Source organism: Ovis canadensis, chromosome 12, assembly GCF_042477335.2.
Source record: "Ovis canadensis isolate MfBH-ARS-UI-01 breed Bighorn chromosome 12, ARS-UI_OviCan_v2, whole genome shotgun sequence".
Taxonomy (NCBI): domain Eukaryota; kingdom Metazoa; phylum Chordata; class Mammalia; order Artiodactyla; family Bovidae; genus Ovis; species Ovis canadensis.
In genome coordinates this window covers 60,054,454-60,074,661 of record NC_091256.1, presented here as the reverse complement: position 1 = coordinate 60,074,661, position 20,208 = coordinate 60,054,454, and the positions used below count along the sequence as shown (strand labels likewise).

Here is a 20,208-nt window from a genome sequence, read left to right as displayed (position 1 = left end):
CCTGAGGGTATGTGAGGCTGTGTGGTGAGCTCCTCTGGGTGGGCTGCAGGCCCAAATGTGAGTGTGTGTGTGAACGTGTGTTGGCCACAGGGCCGGGCCAGTTCAGGTGTGAGGCATGGTTCGGAGAGACCAGGCTGCGGGGGGACACAGCAGGACAACATGCCCTGCCCCCAATACCTTGGTCCACACCAGAGACAGGAGGCCCGGGGCACCAGCTCTGTAAGTTCCCCCACTGGGCGCGGGGTGGGCGCAGGGCTGCCATGCTGCAGCCAGAGCGGGAAAGGACCAGTGAAGGTCAGAGACCGGAAGCTGAGGAAGCCCCACCTCAGGGGTGGGGGCGTACGCAGGGCCGCCTTCCTGCAGCGCCTTCCCTACAGCCCCAGCCAGCCAGGGACCACAGAGGAGGCCAGAGGGAAGACAGGCCTGCCTGGCAGTTCGAGAGCTGGACACAGGGGTGCCAAACCACGCTTTGCCCTGTGCCCCTGGCTGAAGGAGCTGAGGCCACAGGCCCAGATCCAGACCCAGGGCTGGGCTCCCGGGGTGGGGACAATGGCTCAGCCCTGTCCAGTTCCCACCACCTCGAACCTGCCCTTCCCTCTGTGGTGGGGCTCTTCCCTGGGCACCAGTAAGGCCCAGCACTCACATCACACAGGCCACCACCGCCCTGGGCACAGAGGCCTCCTGGACGCCCACTAAGTTAGCACCTCCCTTCCATGGGCCCTCTCTGGCCTCATTTTTCTCTGGAGCATCCCCACTCGCCAGCTTGGAAACTTCCTTCTTCCTTCCTCTCCCTCTGCACGGGATGCAGTTTCCAGGAGAACAGGGCCAGAAGCCGCCGCGGGTCGCAGCCCCTCCCACACCCGAGAGCAGTGCCAGGCGCCCTGTCAGCCTCTACAGATGCCTGTCGAGAATGGATCACTAGCAGACTCCCCAGTACGTGCTCTAGGAACACTGTTGTATTACTTTGACTTTCGGCTTCCTTTTTTTCCCTTCCTTTCTAAAGAAAGAATTCATTCTGAAAATACTGCACAGCACGTGTCAGCAAACTCCAGGGTACACTACTGTATTAAAGGCTCTGAGAAGTCCTGCAAAAACAACCCCCTTAACTGTACTTGACTCAGAGCTTCCTGGACCACAGTATCCCTTCCCAGAGCTCCTGGCACCCACAGAGCTGGTGCAGTCTCTGGCCCCTCCTTGGGCCCTGCTTCCCCGTCCTCCAGCCTCTGATGGACTGAGCCCAGCCCACATGGAGAGAGCTCGAGACGGAGCCACGGGTGGTCTTCCTAGCATGGTCTCGGCACCCATTCCATTTCAGGGTCCGCACGCAGGGGTCTGAGGGGTTGAACTGCTCCAGGCCAGGCGCCTCCCCTGGGCACTCAGTAAGGGTGGCCAGGACCCAGGGTGACCATGGTGGAGATATGGGGAGGGGCCAGCAAAACCTGTCATCTGATTAGGATGGAGGTGCAGTTCAGAGGCCACTGAACAAGAGGACAGGCACCCCAGCAGCAGAGCCCATCTGCCTCCCCGGGGAAGGGGCCCACAGATCGGGGAAGGCCCCGGCCATCGGGCAGCCCCCTGCTGGCACTTCTCCTTTTCAGTCACCTCCAGGTCACACCTGCTGCCATGCGGGTCTTGGAGAAATCCCACCGAACATTAGAAGCTTCCTGCTGTCCTCCGGCATGAACACCATGAGGACCTGAGCTGATCACACACACGGCCAAGTTTCCAGGTCATATCCGTGGCTGGTGGAGGGGACAGGGCCAGCAGGAGTCAGTGTCACAGGGCCCTGCTGCAACCTGCCCACTTCTCAGAGCCCCAGAACTGCAGAGACCCTAGACTGGATACAAGGAAAGGTGCTGAGGAGGCTAGACTGGGGAGACAGTCGGGAAAGAATGGGGCAGATAGATGGGGAGAAAGGGGGAGAGGGGGGCAAAGCCGGAGGAGTGGATCCCAGGGGCCCCTCTGCAGGCAGGGAAGGCCCTTTGCCTCATCACCGGCCCCTCCACTCGCAGGACCTCGGAGGCGACACTGACCCCATCTGCTGGCCTAACGCCTGCTGACCTATGGCCAAGAGGGGACCGAAGGCAGCCACCCACTCTCACCTGACCCCCGAGGCAGGGCTTCCCCGGGGGCTAGGGGCTCTGGCACCTGTAGGGACCCTGGGTCCCCCAACCCCAAGATGGGTGCCTGATTCGATTCTGCACCTGCCCCAGGTGCCCCCATGAGAGCCCGGGTGTGAAATGCACAAAGGACATGGGGAAGGCTCTGGCCCCATGAAGCTGGGAAACCAGCCCTGAGCAGCTACAGGCAGAGGGACCCCAGGGGCTCAGCTACAGCATGGGGCAGCTAAGAAAGGCCCTGGCCACCCACCTCTCCCCGTTCCTCCTCCCCCCAACCCAACCTCCTCCTGCTCTGGCTCCAGTCACTCCACACAACACCAGTGCCCATCTGGCTGGCCTGGTCTGCCCATCCTCACACATCAGGGTCACTCCAGCATCTGCCAGCAGCAGCTGGCCTCACCACAGACCTGAGTCCCCCACAGACCTGAGACCCCCACGGGCATGTATTGTCTGTAACCTTAACCCAGTCCCCCTGAAATTTCAGTGCTCCAGATCAGCTGAGCACAAACTGAACGAGTGAATGGATTTAAAAAAATGAATGAGTGTACCAATGAGCTGGTGCTGGGGGCAGGATCCCAGCTCTCTCCCTGCTCCTTCACATGTTGGCCACCCAGACGCCGGGGGGACAAGTGAGTGTCCCAAGAGGTCAGATCACATGGCTTTTCCCAGATAATTAAAGCAAACAGATACAAGCCAGGTACATAAATAAATAAATCCCACCCTAAAAATGAATTCTTAAAAATTAACCAAGAAAGCGAGAGCCTCAAGTTCAAGATACACGTGGGGACCCTGTCCTGTGTCTGCCAGCTGACATGAAAACCTGGACCTCCAGGGCCTGACCCAGCCACCGAGATGCGTCCCACCTCCCCACCACCTCAGCCCTGCCCCCAGCCAGAGGCACTGCCCAGGCTGCCCTGGGAGGGTCCCCGCTGAGACCCGTCCCTGCACTGAGAAGCCCCTAAGGTAGGCCCCTTAGTCCTGAGCTGGTTCAGCAACCCCTAATTCCCAAGTGGTGTGGCTGCATCTTCCTCTTGCCAGACAGCCAGCCAGGGCAGGGCCACTTCGAGCATCCTGGCTGCGGGCACAGGCAGAACCACAGGCTGGGCCCGCCAGGCTGGAGCTGAGACTAGCAGCTCCTGGTGCTGTGGACTCAGCCCGATGCTGGCCCCCTGTTCCTGAACAGCCAGCACTGGACCGTCTCCACAGTGGGCCTCCAGGGGTCTGGACGGCCCTTGGGCCCTCCCACTCCCCCCACCCAATGCTGGGATGGTCACTCCAAGACACAGGTGACACTGAGGGTCACCGGGCTCCAGATCAGGGGTGCACAGTGGATGACAATTGTGGGACACTGCTGTGCAAACCTTCCCCTGCCCCTACCCCTGCCCCTACCCTGCCCAGAAGTCTTCACCCCAGGCCAGCCACGTGGTGATGCACCCACGTCCCTTCCCATAAACCCAGGGGATAGACCTAGACCCCACTTCCCCTTCCACACAGGTCACTATTGTGATCAGACAGCCACGGAGAGGAGGGCCATCAGAGCTGGATGCTCCCCACACTCCAGGGGCCGCTGGCCAGCACCACCTGCCCCCGCATCATCCCCCCAAGGTGCGTCTGGTCCTCTCCCCCCTGCCCCTTCCTGGAGAGAATTACTCATTTCCTCTCCTGGACAAACATCACCACATCCTCTACTTTCCCCCTTTCCTGCTAGAGTCCACAGAGCGCATCTGTGGCCCCTGTTTATGGACCCCCCTCCAGGGGCCAGAGGACAGGCAGGGACACAACCCGGGAAGTTCAGTTTCCACCCCAGACACAGAGCCGCCCACACGAGGTTAACCCCCACGCCGTGGGGAGCCATGAACCTGCCACCCTCCACGGTGCAGCCCAACCTCAGCCTGTCTGGATGCCCCAGCCCTGTTTCAGGGGCTGCCCAACCTGTGGGCCAACCTCTCAGGAGGACGGCTGCCTCCTCCAACCCTGCCAGCTTCACCAGCAGGCTCGCCTGTGCCAACACCCGCAGACCAGGAACCCTCCCCCAACACCCTCGGCAGCTGGACTCCAGCCCCATCTGCTCCATTTACAAAGCAGAGGTTCACAGCCGCCCGCTAGGATCAGAACCCAATTCCTGCCCCACCTCTGGGACCCTCAGTGGGGTCCTGAGGGGGGTTTCAGGCTGTCTGTGGTCCTGTGCAGACACCTAGGGGCTGCTCCTCCCCCTGCATCCATCAGGACCCTTCTCTCTGAGGGAAGCAGGATTGACATTCTATCCAGCAGAGAGGAGACTGAGGCCCAGGGTGCCCACAAGGGGTTGGAGCTCCTCGCCCAGGCCCCAGACAGAGCAGCAGAAGGACCCAGAGAGCAGGGCGTCAGCGTGGGCACACGGGGTAGGTGGGCAAGGGGTTCACGCTCTATAACACCAACCCCAAACCAAGCTCAGGGGCGTCTGAGCCCACTGACACCCAGACATGGCCCTGGGGCCACCCTTGGCCCCCTCCCTGGTGCTGCGCAGATGGCCCCCTGCCCTCCAGCTCTGCACCTCCACAAGTCCCAACTCTCTCCCTCTGCAGCTCCTGCAGCATCGGGCCAGAGAAGCATCACTGGTCCTCCCCTTCCATCAGCTCCTGTGAACAGTCTCTGGGGAGCAGAGTGGCTGAGCCAGTGGCTCTGAAGTCTCTCCCGCAGCCGTGAGATGCTTCATCGTGTGTGGCAGCGGGACCAACCCCCCGGAGACTGACTGAGGATGTAGCCTCTGTGTGGAGAGCGGGAGTTGGGGCACTCACGGGAGAGGCAGCCCTGGCTCCCTGGCTGCTGGCTCCACCCCGGGCAGCACCGGAACACCGTCTGGGCCTCCGTGGAGTACACCTGCCTGTAGCCCGTGTAGTAGATGGTTCTAGAAGAGAAGAGAGAGGGAAGCATTACCGCTGAAGGACCAGGCTCCAGGCATTTCCATCTGGTGCCTCTGGCTCCGACCTCTCCTCATCTCCCAGACCGACTCCCCCACTATCCCCAGTTCACAGCCGAGCAGGTCAGGGCACAGAGGCAGGCGAAAGGTCTGCATTCCTGAGGCCGTGTCATATAAATGAGGGGAACTGGGGGTGCACAGCCATCCTGGAACCAGCAGCAGGGCAACACGCCAGCCCTTCCCTCTCACCCCCATGGTGGGCCCAGCTCTGAGCGACCTCGGGACAGGCATTGTGTCCAGCACACAGCTCTCATCATGCGGCCAGTCTGGAAGGGTCTGAGGGTCAGATTCAGGGCCCAGCCCAGGAGCAAGAGTGGCCCCTGGGATGACCAAGTGGGCCGAGGTGCCCAATGCTGGCAAGCCGTGCCCCAGGCTCCCAGCCCACCAGTCTACCAAGGAGCCGGGTGGTGGGCTGGTCCTGGGAAGTCCCCAGGGACCGGCCCCTTCCCCACTAAGGGCTAAGCCAGGGAGACAGGCTGACTGAGGGTCAAGCATCTGTGGGTAGCAGCAGGACCCAAGTGTGCTCAGCACACAGCACTGAGGTCAGAAGGGACAGCTGGGAGGCCTTCCTGGAGGAGGGTGCTTTAGAGGCCAGGGTTCCCTGGGTCCAAGGCTGGTTCCCGCTCCAATGGGACTGTTATGGCCTCACAAAGGCTGAGCAGAGAGGGGCACAGTCCTGCTTCCAGGAGTTGGAAGCAGGCAGCCGATTCAGCCAGCCTGGGGCCTGGCACAGGGAGTGGCCACAGGAAGGTGGTGCCCACGTCAGAGAGAGACCAGCCCCACCCAAGGGGTAAGGGCCTCTCATCTGTCCCTACCCCAGATCCACAGGCTGCCCCTGGCCACCTGCGCCTCCAGGTCCCCAGAAGCCCAGCCATTCAGGGCCACCTTCTGCCAGTCCAACCCAACCTCTGCTCTGTATCGCCAGCCCCCACAGCGGGCAGGCTTGGGGGAGTAGTCCAAGAGGGTCCACCTCCCCCAGGCTGGGACTCCCCTGCAACCACGAACCTGGAGCAGAAGCTGGAGGGCGGGGTGGGGGTGCCCTGGTCCTACTCAGCCCATCAGACTGTCCTCCACCTGCAGCGCTCCTCCTTCCAGCCACACCCCAACTCCTGCGTCCCATCTGGAGACCTCTGTGTTTGTTGCTCCAGAGAGTGGGCTTTAACAATCCAAGCAAGGATCTGCCACACCCCACCCACCTGCCTGGGGAGCCACTCCAACTCCCTGCTTCAGCCCCCAGCCCAGACGACAGAGAGTGGAGTGGCAGGAAAGCAAAGGGACAACCCCAAGCCTACCCTGCATGAGCGACCTCCAGGCACAGCACCCCACCCTGCTGCCATCTGCAGGACTGCTGCCCAGGGCCTGGCCTGGTTGGGTCCAGGGCCCTTGTGGCATCAGGAGGTGTGGGGGCTTGGGCTGCCAGCTCCAGGTCAGGGAAACAACACCCCTGGCACTGCCTGGCTTGCTCTTCCTGGCCCTCAGGAGTAGCGGTAAGCTCCTGGTTGCTGAGGGGACCTGGACCCCTCAAACCAACCAGGGCCGCTTCCCAGAAGCGTGAGCACGTGCGCATGACTGTGTACATGCATCTCAGGGGAGTCTGCAAAACGCCACTTTGGCAGGACATGAAACCACTTGCCTGGAGAGAGGCCTACCACGGCGCAGACAATGTCTGGCAAAGCAGACGGACCCTTCCGCCGTAAATATTTACCCGCTCCCTGGGCTACGTGCTGCTCCTCCCAGTGACCGGGCTGGTCGGCCACCCTCCCCTAAAGCTAATGACCCTTGGAGACAGCAGGTCAGACTGCAGCCCCTGCTGCAGCTCACATGGGACACCTCACGTGGGACAGTCACATGGGCCCCCGCCACTGCCAGGAGCCAGTCTTCGCAAGGCCAGGGTGGACAGGGGGTGCGGCTACCAGGCTGATGCCCACCCCTCACTCTGTGTGGCCCCTGAGAAGCCCAGGACCCAGCACACTGGGGTAGGGGAGGGGCCTGGTGGGGGCTCACGTGGAAGCTTCATGCTCGAGCATCCTCTCCCTCCTCACCTGTTCCTTCGTGCCCGTGGGGGGCACGCAGCCCGAGCTCCCCAACCCTGGGGCAGCCTGTGTTGGGTTTGTTGGGGAAATGCTCACTGGGGGGACACGAGCAAGACCCCTCGTCCAGCCCCTCAGGCGGCGTCACAGCCTCGCCTGCTTGGGGCCGGGATGCAGGCCCGCGCCACCCCACCCAGCCCCACCAAGGCCATGCAGCAAGCCCACCAGCCCAGGGATCAGACGCAGCCGCCACTGCGGCTGCAGGAGAAACAGCAGCCGCCACAGAGCTGCCACACGTGCGGCCTGGCCCGCGGCTGGTCGCGTAAGAGTGGACCAAGGAGGGCTGGACGCTGGTCCGGCAGAGGGGGAGGGAGGGCTGGGAGCTCAACACGATAAAGCTGGAGCCTCTGTGGGGTCTTATAGGAGTGGGCCAGCCGCAGGAGCCTCCTCAACACTTGCAGAGCTGGGTGGGGCGGGGTGAGGAGGGCCTTCCGCCCCTCTCTCCTCTGAGGGGGTGTGCCATTCAGCCTCTGGCTAGGCCTTCAGGACGTGAACCTGCTGGGTCTGCCCCAGGGAGTGGGGGCTGTGACCTTTGTTTTAAATGTTGGCTGTCCCATCACACCTGTACAGTCCTCACTGTGGTTCTCAGCTGGGGGTGGTTCATCTCCCTCCCCGGGCCTTCACAGCGTCTGGAGAGTGTGGGTTGTGGAAGTTGAACTGGGAGGATGGGGCAGGTGGACAGCCCCTCTACCACGACGGTCCTGTCCCAGGGTCAGGAGGGCTGAGGCTGGGCCCTGAGAGCGAAGGGGCCTGTCGTTTCCTCAGAGATGTGCATCTCTTTGTCCCGTCCCCACGGCCACCCACCCACACTCCAGCCCAGGGACCACAGGGCTTCTGGCTGCTTCCAAAGTGGTGCCCTTTCCCCGAAAGCTATAGGGGGTGGGTTGCAGCTGATGTCACCCCATTCCTGTTTTACAAACACACCTAAACACACTAGCCACAGCCTGCACGGCCACGGGAGGGCCAGCTGGACGATGCATTTGGGAAACCTCCCACAGCTGGCGTGAAGGCCTTGGCCATGAGCATCGTGGGAGGGAACAAAACACACTAACAAGGCAGGGAGCCCTCCAGAGTCGAAACAAGGCTGAGACGCCCACATACCCTCGGCACTGACCCCAGGAAACTCTACAGGACACTGACCGCCGTGGGCACCGAGGTGGGAAGGTGGTCGCACTCACCTGGAGTGAGACAGCCCAACAGAGGAACCTGCACTCCAGCTCCAGCCCGGAGCCAAGCAGATGGGACAGCGGCCGCCACAGAGCTGGGGCCCACACTGCTCCCTCGGAACCTGGAGGTGGCCCTGCTGGATTTCGGGGGGTAGGGTCCCAGATACCGGGCTGGGCAGTGCAAGGAAGGGATCTAGAGCCCTGCCTGAGCCTTCCCAGGAAACCAGGACCCAGAACACGGACCCCTGACACGGGCTGCACACGGCCAGGCAGCACAGCCCCCCAGCAGATGGACGTTCCCCAGCAGTGCCCAGGCACCCTGCCAGGAAGCTGAGGCACCAGTCACCTTGAAAACCCTGCACCCGCCCTGCCCAGGACAGCCTGGAGAAATGGCCAGTCACAGAAGCCCCCCCAGCACGGCCACCCACCCACCCTCCAGCCCAGGGACCACAGGGCTTCTGGCTGCTTCCAAAGTAGCACCCTTTCCCCGAAAGCTATGAGGGGTGGGGATGCAGCTGATGTGACTTCATTCCTGTTTTACAAACACACCTACACACACACACGTGGGGCCAGGGCAAAGAAATGCACGTCTCTGAGGAAACGACAGGCCCCTTTGCAGGGCCCAGCCTTAGCCCTCCTGACCCTGGGGCAGGACCGTCGTGGTAGAGGGGCTGTCCACCTGCCCCATCCTCCCTGCTCAACTTCCACAACCCACACCCTCCAGATGCTGTGAAGGCCCGGGGAGGGAGATGAACCACCCCCAGCTGAGAACCACAGTGAGAACTGTACAGGTGTGATGGGACAGCCAACATTTAAAACAAAGGTCACGGCCCCCATTCCCTGGGGCAGACCCAGCAGGTTCACATCCTGAAGACCTAGCCAGAGGCTGGATGGCACACCCCCTCAGAGGAGGGAGGGGCAGAAGGCCCTCCTCACCCCGCCCCACCCAGCTCTGCAATCAGGCAGATTCCAGAACCTGCCAGAAGAGGAGAGGTAGGCAAAGGCACTCCCTCCGCTTGATTTTGAAATAAAATCTTGAGCAATAGAGGTTTCACACCGGCTCGGGGGCAGGCAGCAGCTGCCTGTAGGCGGGACCTCAGCAGGCTGAGCGCCCCGCTTTCGCCCTTCTGCATGGATGGCCAGCACCTCTCCCTGCACGGTCCCCTCCTCCTCCTCACAGGCCCCTCCCCACGGGGTCTGCCCCCACCCACCAGGCCCCAGGTGGCCGCTGAGCAGGGGTGTACAGTCTGGGAATAGCCTCCATGGTAGCCACACCCCAATGGCAGTGTCAGGGGCCTTGACCTCAGATGTGGGGCACTGGGGCGGGCCCTGTGCCCTGAGACCAGGACAGCCTCGCCCCAGCCGCACTGCCCCCTCCCTGCACTCCATGCTGCAGCAGGGGTGAGCTGAGCCCCCACCCCTACATGGGTCCTTGGAACCCCTGCACGTACCTGCGCTCATGGCTGACACACCAGGCCTGCCGCCCACAACCCGGCCTCCACACGGGCACTGTGCGGCTGAAGGCCCGCACACAGGGCTGGCGGCGGCCCACCAGGGTCAGTTCCTGCTCCGCACACACGTGGGGCCTGGGATAGAGACAGACAGTCAGCACCCCCGTCACCAACTCCAACCCCCCTGCATGCTCCCTGTCAGGGGTCCAGCTGTCCAGACCTGAGGGCAGGCCCCGGGTGAGGGCACCCAGCGCAGTGCCCACCCCGGGCCTGCACAGGCCTGGCCTCGAGAGCACGGATATTCAGGAGAAAAAGGATGCACAGGGCTGCCTCTGAGCCTCCCCCTCAAACCTCAGCCACGTGGCTGAGGGATGCTGACCAGCGGGATGACCAGGATGAGGCGGCACAGCAGCCCTTCAGGCACATCTGCTCCGGTCACTCTCCCGTCCACTGCCCCTGTCCTCACCCCCTGAGGCCCCTGCGTGACTCTGGTCCCCTAGGCCGGCAGGCAGGCCGCCTGGCTACTGCGTGCTGAAAACCGTTCAAGGGAGGAGGGGCGAGCCTGGAACGACTTTCTCCTCTGGGAAGTTTCCGGCACCTCAGAAGCACAGGCGGAGCTGGCTTTTCCATTTGGAAAGAGGGAGGAAGTGGGGGCGGAGGGAGGAGGGCGGAGGGAGGAGGGCGGAGGGGGAAACAAAGAGGCAGGTGGGAGGAGGCACAGAAAAGACTCCCAACGATGGGGAGCAGGGCGCAGGGCGGGCGGGAGTGCTCCGGCCCTCTGCTCTTGAAACGAACCCACTGCCCATCTGGGGGATGGGAGGTGCTTCCTCAACTGCAAAGTGAGCAGAGCTTTGTAGGGGGCGGTGCTCATCCCAGCATGGGCCATCTGCTCCCTGGGGCAGAGCAGGGCTCCTGGAGCTGCAGGTGAGGGTAGGCGTGAGACTCGTCCCTCCGGGGTGGGCAGTTCCTGGACCCCAAGAACTAGACGCCAGGGTGAAGAGGTGAGGACGAAACCGGGGCACAGGGCAGGGGAGGCAGTCATCCACACGCAGCTGAGGAAGCCTGATTGCACACACCCCCGGGTCTAGGAGGGGGCTGGGTTGCTAAGAAGTGTCTCTGTCCTGTCTGTTTTTACAGGCTCTATTTATTAGTGGCCTCCTGGCTTGGGTGCAGTATGCACAAGGGGATGCTCAGCGCTCTGAGGATGGATGAGCCCAGGTCCAGCCTTGAGGTCCCAAGGATGCTGTGACCTGGGCAGACCACCCTTAGACACCAAGGTCCTCCCACCAGACAAATAGACAAATAATCACAATGTCAAGCTCACGCCCAGCACCAAACACACAGCCTGGCCGGCATGGGGCAGCTGGTGAGGGGAGTGCCCCTTCCCTGCCTTTTCCTTCCACCCAGCATGGCCTCTGCCCCCAGGAGAGACGGACAGGCAGGGCCCAGTGACTGGGAGCTGCTCACAGGCCACTGAAAGTACAGTTCAGCTGTCAAGCTTCCTGACCAGTGAGCAGGGGCCTTCAAATGGCCGGAGGAAGCCTCAGTGAATGGGGGCCACGCAGTGCTCAGGGTCAGTGGGTTTAGAAGTCGTTTGTAACCGGGGACTTGAGCTTGGAGGGCCTGTCCCTCTCCAGGTGGGAGGGGTCAGTCTAATGAGCTGATTCGGGAGTACTGGACATTTTCCTAGCACAGCTGCCCAGAGGACTCCAGCCCCAGAGAAGCTGGGCTGTGGGAAGATGCCTCCTCTGAGCCTTGCAGCCTCGGGCTGAGGTAGGTCAGAGCTCCCTGTGCCCAGACACTGCTCCCACAGGCTTGTCTTGACCAGCCCGGCACACTGTCAGCAGTCAGCCCAGGTCCTGGGGAGAAAGGCCAGCATCTTTCAGCAGCAGAAGAGGTTCACTTCGGAGATGTAAATAAGTAAATAAATAAGTGTTGGTTTGTTTGGAATCTGGACCCGTCAGCCAGCAAGAGCCAAAGGACCAACCACATCACCCTGCAGGTCCCCAGGGTCCTGGAGCCACCAGTCCGTGGGAACCCCCCTTAGAGCATCCTCCCGCCTCACCTTCCCACAGGCCCACCACAGGTTTGTTGAGCCAGCCAGGGAGGGTGGAGCTGCCCGTGAAAGGAACTGACACAGAGGTCAGGACCTTCTGGGGCCCTCACTGCTCTCCAGGTCCCCCTTTTGAGGTGCAGGCAGCAAGAAGCCAATTCTGGGGCCTCCAAGAGCCCACTGGCTCCTGCCTCCTTTCTGGGCAGAATGAGCTGCAGGATGGGCCCATTCACAAGGTTTCTCAGAAGTCTAGCAAAAGAGCACCCCCAATCATTCAGCCAGCCAGCACACCCACTGTGGCCCCAGCGAGGGTCTGGGAAGGTGGCAGGTGCTTACAGACATGACTGGGAAGGTCTGCTCCCAGGCAGCAAGGAACTCAACATGACAGGGGGCATCTGAGAGTGGAGTGACTGCGCCCCAGGACAAGAAACATGGGCACAGGCCCCAGAGGGCAGCCACCCCCCCCACACACAGTTGGGAGGATCCCCAGGAGGAGAACTGGTAGGCAAGGCCTTGAAGGGTCTGAAGAGCAGAGGTGAGGGGCAGGGATGAGGCTTTGGGAAAAGTGGGCCCGAGGAAGTCTGAACTCTCCTGCAGTCCTCTGCCCACTGGGAGAAAGCCCTCCCAGGGCTGAGTGAGCCCTGGCTAAATGGGCACACCTCAAAGGACAGGCTTACTCCCCGGGGCTGGGGAAGGGCAACCAGTGGTCCCCACCAGCCCACTGGGGCAGAAGCCCCTCTTAAGAGCAGAGTCCTCTGTTCAGCATCCACCCTGACCAGCACCCAGGGATTCTGGGGAGCCTGGGCCAACCATGTGAAGAACAGGCAGGCTGAACGGCCTAATGGCCCCATGTTAATCCCTCTGAGGCCACCGCTTCCCCTGGATAAACTAAACTCCCTGGGGTCACAGCAAAGAGTGATGTTGGGGGAGAAGTCACGTGTGGAGTCGGGGCTCAAGCCCCAGATCTGGTCCTTTAAAAGGCCACAGAGAAATCTTCTTTCTTGGAGTAAAGCAAGACCCCGGGGGGCCTGGGGTCATGGACTTGCCCCCTCCCCAGCTCTGGCTGGAAGCCTGTCCTTTCCGTCGGTACAGCCAGGTGCACCCAGCCCTCAGGGCTGGCGGAGCCCAGCACAGGAAGCCCCCGCCAAGGCCCCTCGCAGCGCCCCCCCTCCCCGCCCCGCAGCCGCTCAGCAGCCTTTCCAAGCTCCGAGGGCCCCAGGCCCAATACCCTGCGGGAGCGCGGGGGCGCCAGCAGGCCCTCCCCCCCACCCTCCTCCTCCAGACCCGCTCACTTCGCACCAGTTTTCCTCTGAGGCCAACACAAGGATCGATTTGCTGTTTAAAAGAGACCGCTAAACGGCCCGCTGGGGAATCATCTTTCAAAATTAAATTCATCTCGGCTGGCTCCCTGACCCTCTCTTCCTGCCCATTCTGTAACTGAATTCCTTCTCCTGTCTCCCAGCCCCAAAGCCCGCGTATTTAACACAGAAATCAAGCCCAAGCGGCCCCCTGTCTGGGCACAGGACCCCGGCCCCAGGAGCCAGGCTCTGGAAGGAAGTGGGCTCGGGCTGCTTCCTCTCAGCCTTCTCCAAGCCGCCCGGCCAGACCTGCCCGGACTCCCTCACCTCGCGGGGCGCCGATTCCTCCCAACGTGCAAACCCGCAGTCAGAGTTCAGGCAGACGAGGAAGGGGAAGGGGAGAGGCCGGGTGGCCCTACCAGGGAAGCTCCCCCCGACCCAACCCCCGACCCTTGTCTCTTAACCTCCCCCTCTCCAGTTAAGGCAAAGAGAACTCAGTTCTTAGGGGCCCGGGGGAAAAGCCGCCCAAGACTTGGGGTCTCCGGACGTCCTTCCCGCCTCCCGCGCCCGCCTCGGCTACTCACATGCCGGGTTGCAGGCGGAGCAGGGCGCCAGCGCCCGTGGGCATTGCGGGGAGCAGCAGCACCAGGGCCAGGGCTACGGCGCGCCCCGCCGCCCCCGCCTCCGGAAGGAAAGGCATAGTGCACGCGGCGCCGCGGCGGGTCCCTCCTACGGTCCCGCGCTCACAGGCCGCCCAGGCGGGCGCTTGGAGCCGCCTCCTCCACGTGCGCCATGGCCCGGGGGACCCGGCGGGCGCAGCCACAGGTGCCGCGCCCGGTCCCGCCGAGCGCGAGGTCGCCGCAGGTGGGCAGGGCCCCGGTTTCGAGCCCGCGCTGGATGGCAACGCGGAGTCCTGTGCGCCTGAATGCGTCCAGCCACACACCCGCCCCGGCGCGGGGAGCCCAGTGCACGCCAAGCCGGGCGAGGGAGACGCGGCCCACCTCCGCCACGCCCCCTGCTCCGACCCCAGCCCCGACTCCGCCCACCGCCCAGATATACCCGATCCCTCCTACCCGGCCTCGTCCCGCCCCCGGCACACCGCCGGGCCCGGACCCCGGCCCACAGCCCATCCCCGCCCAGACGCTCCGCCCCACCCCCGCCTTCCTCGCCCACAGCCCCGCCCACAACCCCCGCTGCCCACTCGCGCTTCCCACTCCTCTCCGGCTGGAAGTCTCAGGTTCCGTGCGACTCGGGAGACCAAGGGGTGGAGCAGCAAAGATCTCGCCCCTCAACCCTAGAAAGGCAGTCCTCCAGGACGCCGGGCCCCAGCCCCCGTTATCCTGGGGGAGGTGAGTCTCTGTCGGCCGGTCCCGCTGCCACCCTGCTGCACAAACAGGGAAACTAAGGTCAGAGCGGAAGCAGCCAGCACGCCCAAGTCGCCCCTAATAAACTGCAGATCCTGGAACTGGACAGGGCGAACTGTCTCTGGGACCGTCACTAAACCTGTACATCTAAGAAAACCACCAGATCTCGGAGAGTAGAGAGAAGTCCGGCCAGTCCAGTGGCCCCTCAGGGTGTCTGGGTCATCACAGACAGTGATTTATCTCTTTGTGGACACTGGACTCCCAAGGTCAAGATGCTGACTCTTGGGTTCCTGGGGAGGCCCTCTTTCTGACCTGCAGAGACTGCCTCCTGGTGTGAGCTTGCCTGGGGGGCAAAGGGGTGAGAGAGACAGCAGCTCTGGTGTCTGCTTCTTAGAAGAAGCCAGACACTTGGGACCAGAGCCTCACCCCATAACCTCATTTAAGTATAGTCACCCTCCTTGGGCTTCCCTGGTGGCTCAGCTCATAAAGAATCCTCCTGCAATACAGAAGACCTGGGCTGCATCCCTGGGTTGGGAAGACCCCCTGAAAGGAAAGGCTACCTACTCTAGTATTCTGGCCTGGAGAGTTCCATGGACTATATAGTCAATGGGGTCTCAAAGAGTCGGACACGACTGAGGGACTTTCACTTTCACCTCCTTAAATGCTGGGCTCCATATACATTCCATTGAGGAGTAGGGCTTCAACCTATGGATAAGCAGAGACATTACTTTGCTTAGAGAGGTCCATGTGGTCAAAGCTATGGTTTTACCAGTAGTCATGTATCGATGTGAGAGCTGGACCATAAAGAAGGATGAGCGCTGAAGAATTGATGCTTTTGAACTGTGGTGTTAGAGAAGACTCTTGAGAGTCCCTTGGACTGCAAGGAGATCAAACCGGTCAATCAATGGTAAAGGAAATCAACCCTGAATATTCATTGGAAGGGCTGATGTTGAGGCTGAAGCTCCAATACTTTGGCCACCTGATGGGAAGAGCGGACTCATTTGAAAAGACTCCGATGCCGGGAAACATTGAGGGCAGGAGAAAAAGGGGACGAAAAAGGATGAGATGGATGGATGGCATCAACAACTCAATGGACATCAGTTTGAGCAAGCTCCAGGAGATGGTGAAGGGCAGGGAAGCCTGGCATGCTGCAGTCCATGGTGTCAGAAAGAGCTGGACATGATTGAGCGACTGAACAAAAAAACAGTTCAGTCCACAGCAGGGTGATTTCACGATCTTCTGAAACCCCAAACACAGGTCAGCACCCCTGCTTGGTGATACCCCAGACATGATCCTGTGTGCCCTCCGCTCAACCTCACCCCCCGCCCCCCACTGGCATCCCAGTGGCAGGACTGGTCCACCCTAGGGCTCATGCTCTTTCTGGGCTCCCTGACACCTGGTATCTTGCGAACCTACCCTAAGAGAGCCCTTGAGTTCCAAAGTGAATGTGAGGCCCTCCCTGGGGTTCGAGTCCCTCCACCAGAGAGTTTCCTGATGGCCCACCTGCTGCCTACCTTCAAAGACCTGACCCCCTTCCCCTCCAGAGCTGCACTTGGCATGAAACAGCTGGATAAGTGTGCACTGAAATGAGTGAGTGAGCAGCTTCAACTGTTTACCAGCTCCTTGAGGGACCCCACCCCAGCCCTCTCAACATAAGCTGAGGGGTCTGCATCCTTTCAGAACATTCTCCGGCTCCTCAGAGGAGGGAGGAAAGAATCTGGCTGGGTCCTGTGGGTTAAAATGGAGGCTGCTGACAGGGGGGTCCCCAAGTGTGATGGGCCCTAAAACAAATAAGATGGGTCCTTCTGTAAGGAAAGAACTGAACTGGATTAAATAGTACATATGTGTCCATTGTTGTTGTTTAGTTGCCAAGTCATGTCCGACTCTTGTGCCTCATGGACTACAGCCTGCCAGACTCCACTGTCCATGGGATTCCCCAGGCAAGAATACTGGAGTGGGTTGCCATTTCCTTCTCCAGGGGATCTTCCTGACCCAGGGATCAAACTCGTGTCTCCTGCACTGGTAGGCAGATTCTTTACCACTGAAGCCCACATATGTGTTTAGTACACTTTCATAAATGGACTCAAACAACTTTTTTTAGTAATCCATCTAATTAGAATGCAATAAATATTCCCTAAGAATTTTCCATCTTTGCCCATTTTCATGATAAAGTGACAGTTTATGGGACATGGCAAACATTTTCCTGGTCTGTAGTTTCAGTCTTGAGGTGGTCAGTTATGCTTCCAGACAATGTAGGTTTCTGAGTGTGTGTCCCCAAGCCTACAGTCTGCCCCACTATTTCCCCAGTGCCTAGAGATAGGCACTGAGTTGGGGAAGATCAGGAATACAGTTTTCTTTGTTAATGTCACCTTGGCATGCAAGAAGGCTTTCTTATCTCTCCTTGCTATTTTCTGGAATTCTGCATTCAGTTGAGTGTATCTTTCCCTTTCTCCTTTGTCTTTCACATCCCTTCTTTTCTCAGCTATTTGTAAGGGCTCCCCAGACAACCACTTTGCCTTTTTGCATTTCTTTTTCTTGGGGATGGTTTTAGTCACCACCTCCTGTACAATGGTATGAACCTCCGTACATAGTTCTTCAGGCACTCAGCCTACAAAATATAATCCTTTGAATCTATTTATCACCTCCACTGTATAATCATAAGGGATTTGATTTAGGTCATACCTGAATGGTCTAGTGATTTTCCCTACTTTCTTCAATTTAAACCTGAATTTTGCAATAAGGAGCTCATGATCTGAGCCACAGTCAGCTCCTGGTCTTGTATTTGCTGACTATATAGAGCTTCTCCATCTTCAGCTACAAAGAATATAATCAATTTCATTTCATTAGTGGTCAATTGGTGATGGCCATGTGTAGAGTGGTCTCTTGTGTGGTCAGAAGAGGGTGTTTGCTGACCCTCTGTTGATCAGCCTGTTCTCTTGACAAAACTCTGTTAGACTTTGCCATGCTTCAATTTGTACTCCAAGGCCAAATTTGCCTGTTTTTCCAGGTATCTCTTGACTTCCTACTTTTGCACTCCATCCCCTATGATGAAAAGGACATCTTTTTTTGGTGTTAGTTCTAGAAGGTCATGTAGGTGTTCATAGAACCAATCAACTTCAGTTTCTTTGGCATTAGTGGTTGGGGTATAGACTTGAAGGCAATCTTGGTTTGCCTTGGAAACAAACTGAGATCATTCTGTCATTTTTGAGATTGCACTCAAGTACTGCATTTCAGACTCTCTTGTTGATTATGAGGGCTACTCCATTTCTTCAAAAGGATTCTTGCCCACAGTAGTAGATATAATGGTCACCAGCATTAAATTCACCCATTCCCATCCATTTTGGTTCACTGATTCCTAAGATGTCAATGTTCACCCTTGCCATCTCCTGCTGGACTTCTCCAATTTACCTTGATTCATGGACCTAACATTCCAGGTTCCTGCGCAATATTGTTCTTTACAGCATCAGACTTTGCTTTCACCACAAACACATCCACAACTAAGCGTCATTTCTGCTTTGGCCCAGCCGCTTCATTCTTTCTGGAGCTATGAGTAATTATCCTCCAATCTTCCCCAGCAGCATATTGGACACATTCCAATGTAGGAGGTTCACCTTCCAGTGTCACACCTTTGTGCCTTTTCATACTGTCCACAGGGTTCTCACAGCAAGAACACTGGAGTGGTTTGCCAGTGAGCACGTCCTGCAGGTGGCCCTGCACAGCATGGCTCAGAGACTCACCGAGACACACAAGCTGCTTCGCCATGACAAGGGTGAAATCCGTGAAGGGACCCGCTTCACCCTTATTTAACTGCAAATTATGCTGGGAATTTTCACCCATCTTTCTTCCAAATAAACTTTGGAGTCCCTTATCCAGCACCTTCAAAGTTGCTTTGGACTTTTCATTAGAATTTTGTTAAACATACTCAATTCCAGAAGATCTGGCATCTTCATAGTGATCTAACTCGGAGAAAGTCAAGAAGCATGGGGGTAGATTTACTCTGACAGTGGAGGCGACGTGCATGCCCCACCAGTCCACTGAAGCCCTCCGGACCCCGTGCCTCACCCACGTGGCCTCCATAGGCTAAGGCTTCATACTCTCTTTGAGCTGGAGCTAGGGTGCGGGGGATGGGATTCTGCTCAGTCCAATTTCCCATCTCCGAGGCCATTAGACCAACTATAGCCAAACCTCCCAACTCCAGCCTGGGATCACTGGCTCAGTTTACAAGGTGCAGACGGGAAGCTGGTAGTCAGGATCCCGAGTGTTTGCAGGGACACAGGCCCAGAAGGAGGCCCTGAAAGTGAACCTTTTATGAAGAGCACTTTTAAAACACAGTGCATGCTGATGTTTTGGTCTCATTCTCTGCTGGAAATGATAAAAATAGCTTTTGGCCCAAGGAAAATAAAGTGGGGTAGAGGAAGAGGCGTGCTCCCATCCTGGCTGGCCCCTCACACAGCCACCTGCTCCCTCCCCCATGCCCAGAGCTGCAGCCCCTCACCTCCTCAGTGGTGCCCAGTCCCAGGGAATTGGCAGACAGGGTCCTGCAGAGATGCCCTAGCACAGCCTCTGCAGCTTCCTGAGCTGGACTTGTTTGCAATCCAAGAGAAGAATCCAGTATTCTGTCTGAATTTTTACAGACGTCTCTCCTTGACAAGAGAGTAAGCAAATTACTTAGTGCCAAAAGCGTTTTCAGGTTCCAGAAGAGAGGGCCTGGTATAGGCAGTGTCCACAGGGGTTGGGCACCTGCGATAGTGTATGTGTGTGTGTAGAGGGAAGCCCACCATTTCTCACTGGGAGGGAACCTCAAATCCAGCATCACCCCTCTCTGGACCAAATGACGAGTTAAGCAGAGCATCCAAAACCCTACGCCAAACACCTCTCCAGCTGGATGGACGCTCTCAGCTCTGCTTCCAGAGTCCAGTTCTAAACCTCCTCTTTCACCCCCAAGAGAGACTGACACCAAAGAGGCCACCCACACAAACACAGTCAGGCTGTGCAATGGGGCCGGAGAGGGGTGGGTGGGCCAGGATTCTGCAGCAGACACCAGGGTCAGGGCCCCTCTATTGTGCAGCCCTGGGTGAGGCCCAGTGCCTCTCTCTGCCTCCATCCACGTGGTGGGCCAGGAACGGCAGAGTATTGGCCTGGAATCCGGTTCCTGCTCGGCCACTGATCTGATGGCCTATTGGCTGGACAGCAAGTTGACTACTGCTCAGTGGACAGCAGGGTTGGCCCACCCCCTTCACCCTTCCCTCCCTTTACCTGGGGTGAGGGAAGGGGCATCAAGAAGGGGTTACAGACCCCTGCCAACCTTGAGAGCAGAAAACCACCCACTCACGCACCAGTGCCAGATGGAGGTGTATGCCCTGAAAAGTCACCTTTTTAAGCCCTGGTCCCCAGGACCTGCAAATGTGACCAGACATGCGAAAAGGGTCTCTGTAGATATAAGCTAAGGATATCAGAAAGAAATTGCCCTGGGCTTACCCTCAGCCCAGCGACAGGTGTCCTTGTAAGAGAAAGGGAACTTCCCTGGTGGTCTGGGGCACAGGTTCGACCCCAGGTCAGGGAACCAAGATTCCACACACCGTACAGCCAGAAATAAATAAATACCAAATAAATAAAAGCCCAATCTGAGGTTCCTTAAGGAAGCTTCCAGAAAGGAGATAGAAGGAGGAGACCTGAGACACAGGGAGACAGGGGGGCAGTGTTGTGG

General features: G+C 59.1%; 1 protein-coding gene across 4 annotated transcripts in view; it reads right to left on the bottom strand.

The window, feature by feature from the left end:
* Positions 1-14,186, bottom strand: part of MEGF6 (multiple EGF like domains 6) — a 104,488-nt gene extending 90,302 nt beyond the window's left edge. For 3 of the 4 annotated variants that reach the window (XM_069544858.1, XM_069544861.1, XM_069544860.1), the window contains exons 1-3: positions 13,722-14,186; positions 9,787-9,921; positions 4,898-5,007 (exon numbers count right to left, since the gene is read on the bottom strand). In XM_069544858.1, the coding sequence (XP_069400959.1) occupies positions 4,898-5,007; positions 9,787-9,921; positions 13,722-13,837 (361 nt within the window). In that variant the 5' untranslated portion in view covers positions 13,838-14,186. Of the gene's footprint in view, positions 1-4,897; positions 5,008-9,786; positions 9,922-10,165; positions 10,250-13,721 lie in introns of those variants that run through there. The other variant, XM_069544859.1, reaches the window with a different exon arrangement.
* Positions 14,187-20,208: the final 6,022 nt, after the last annotated feature.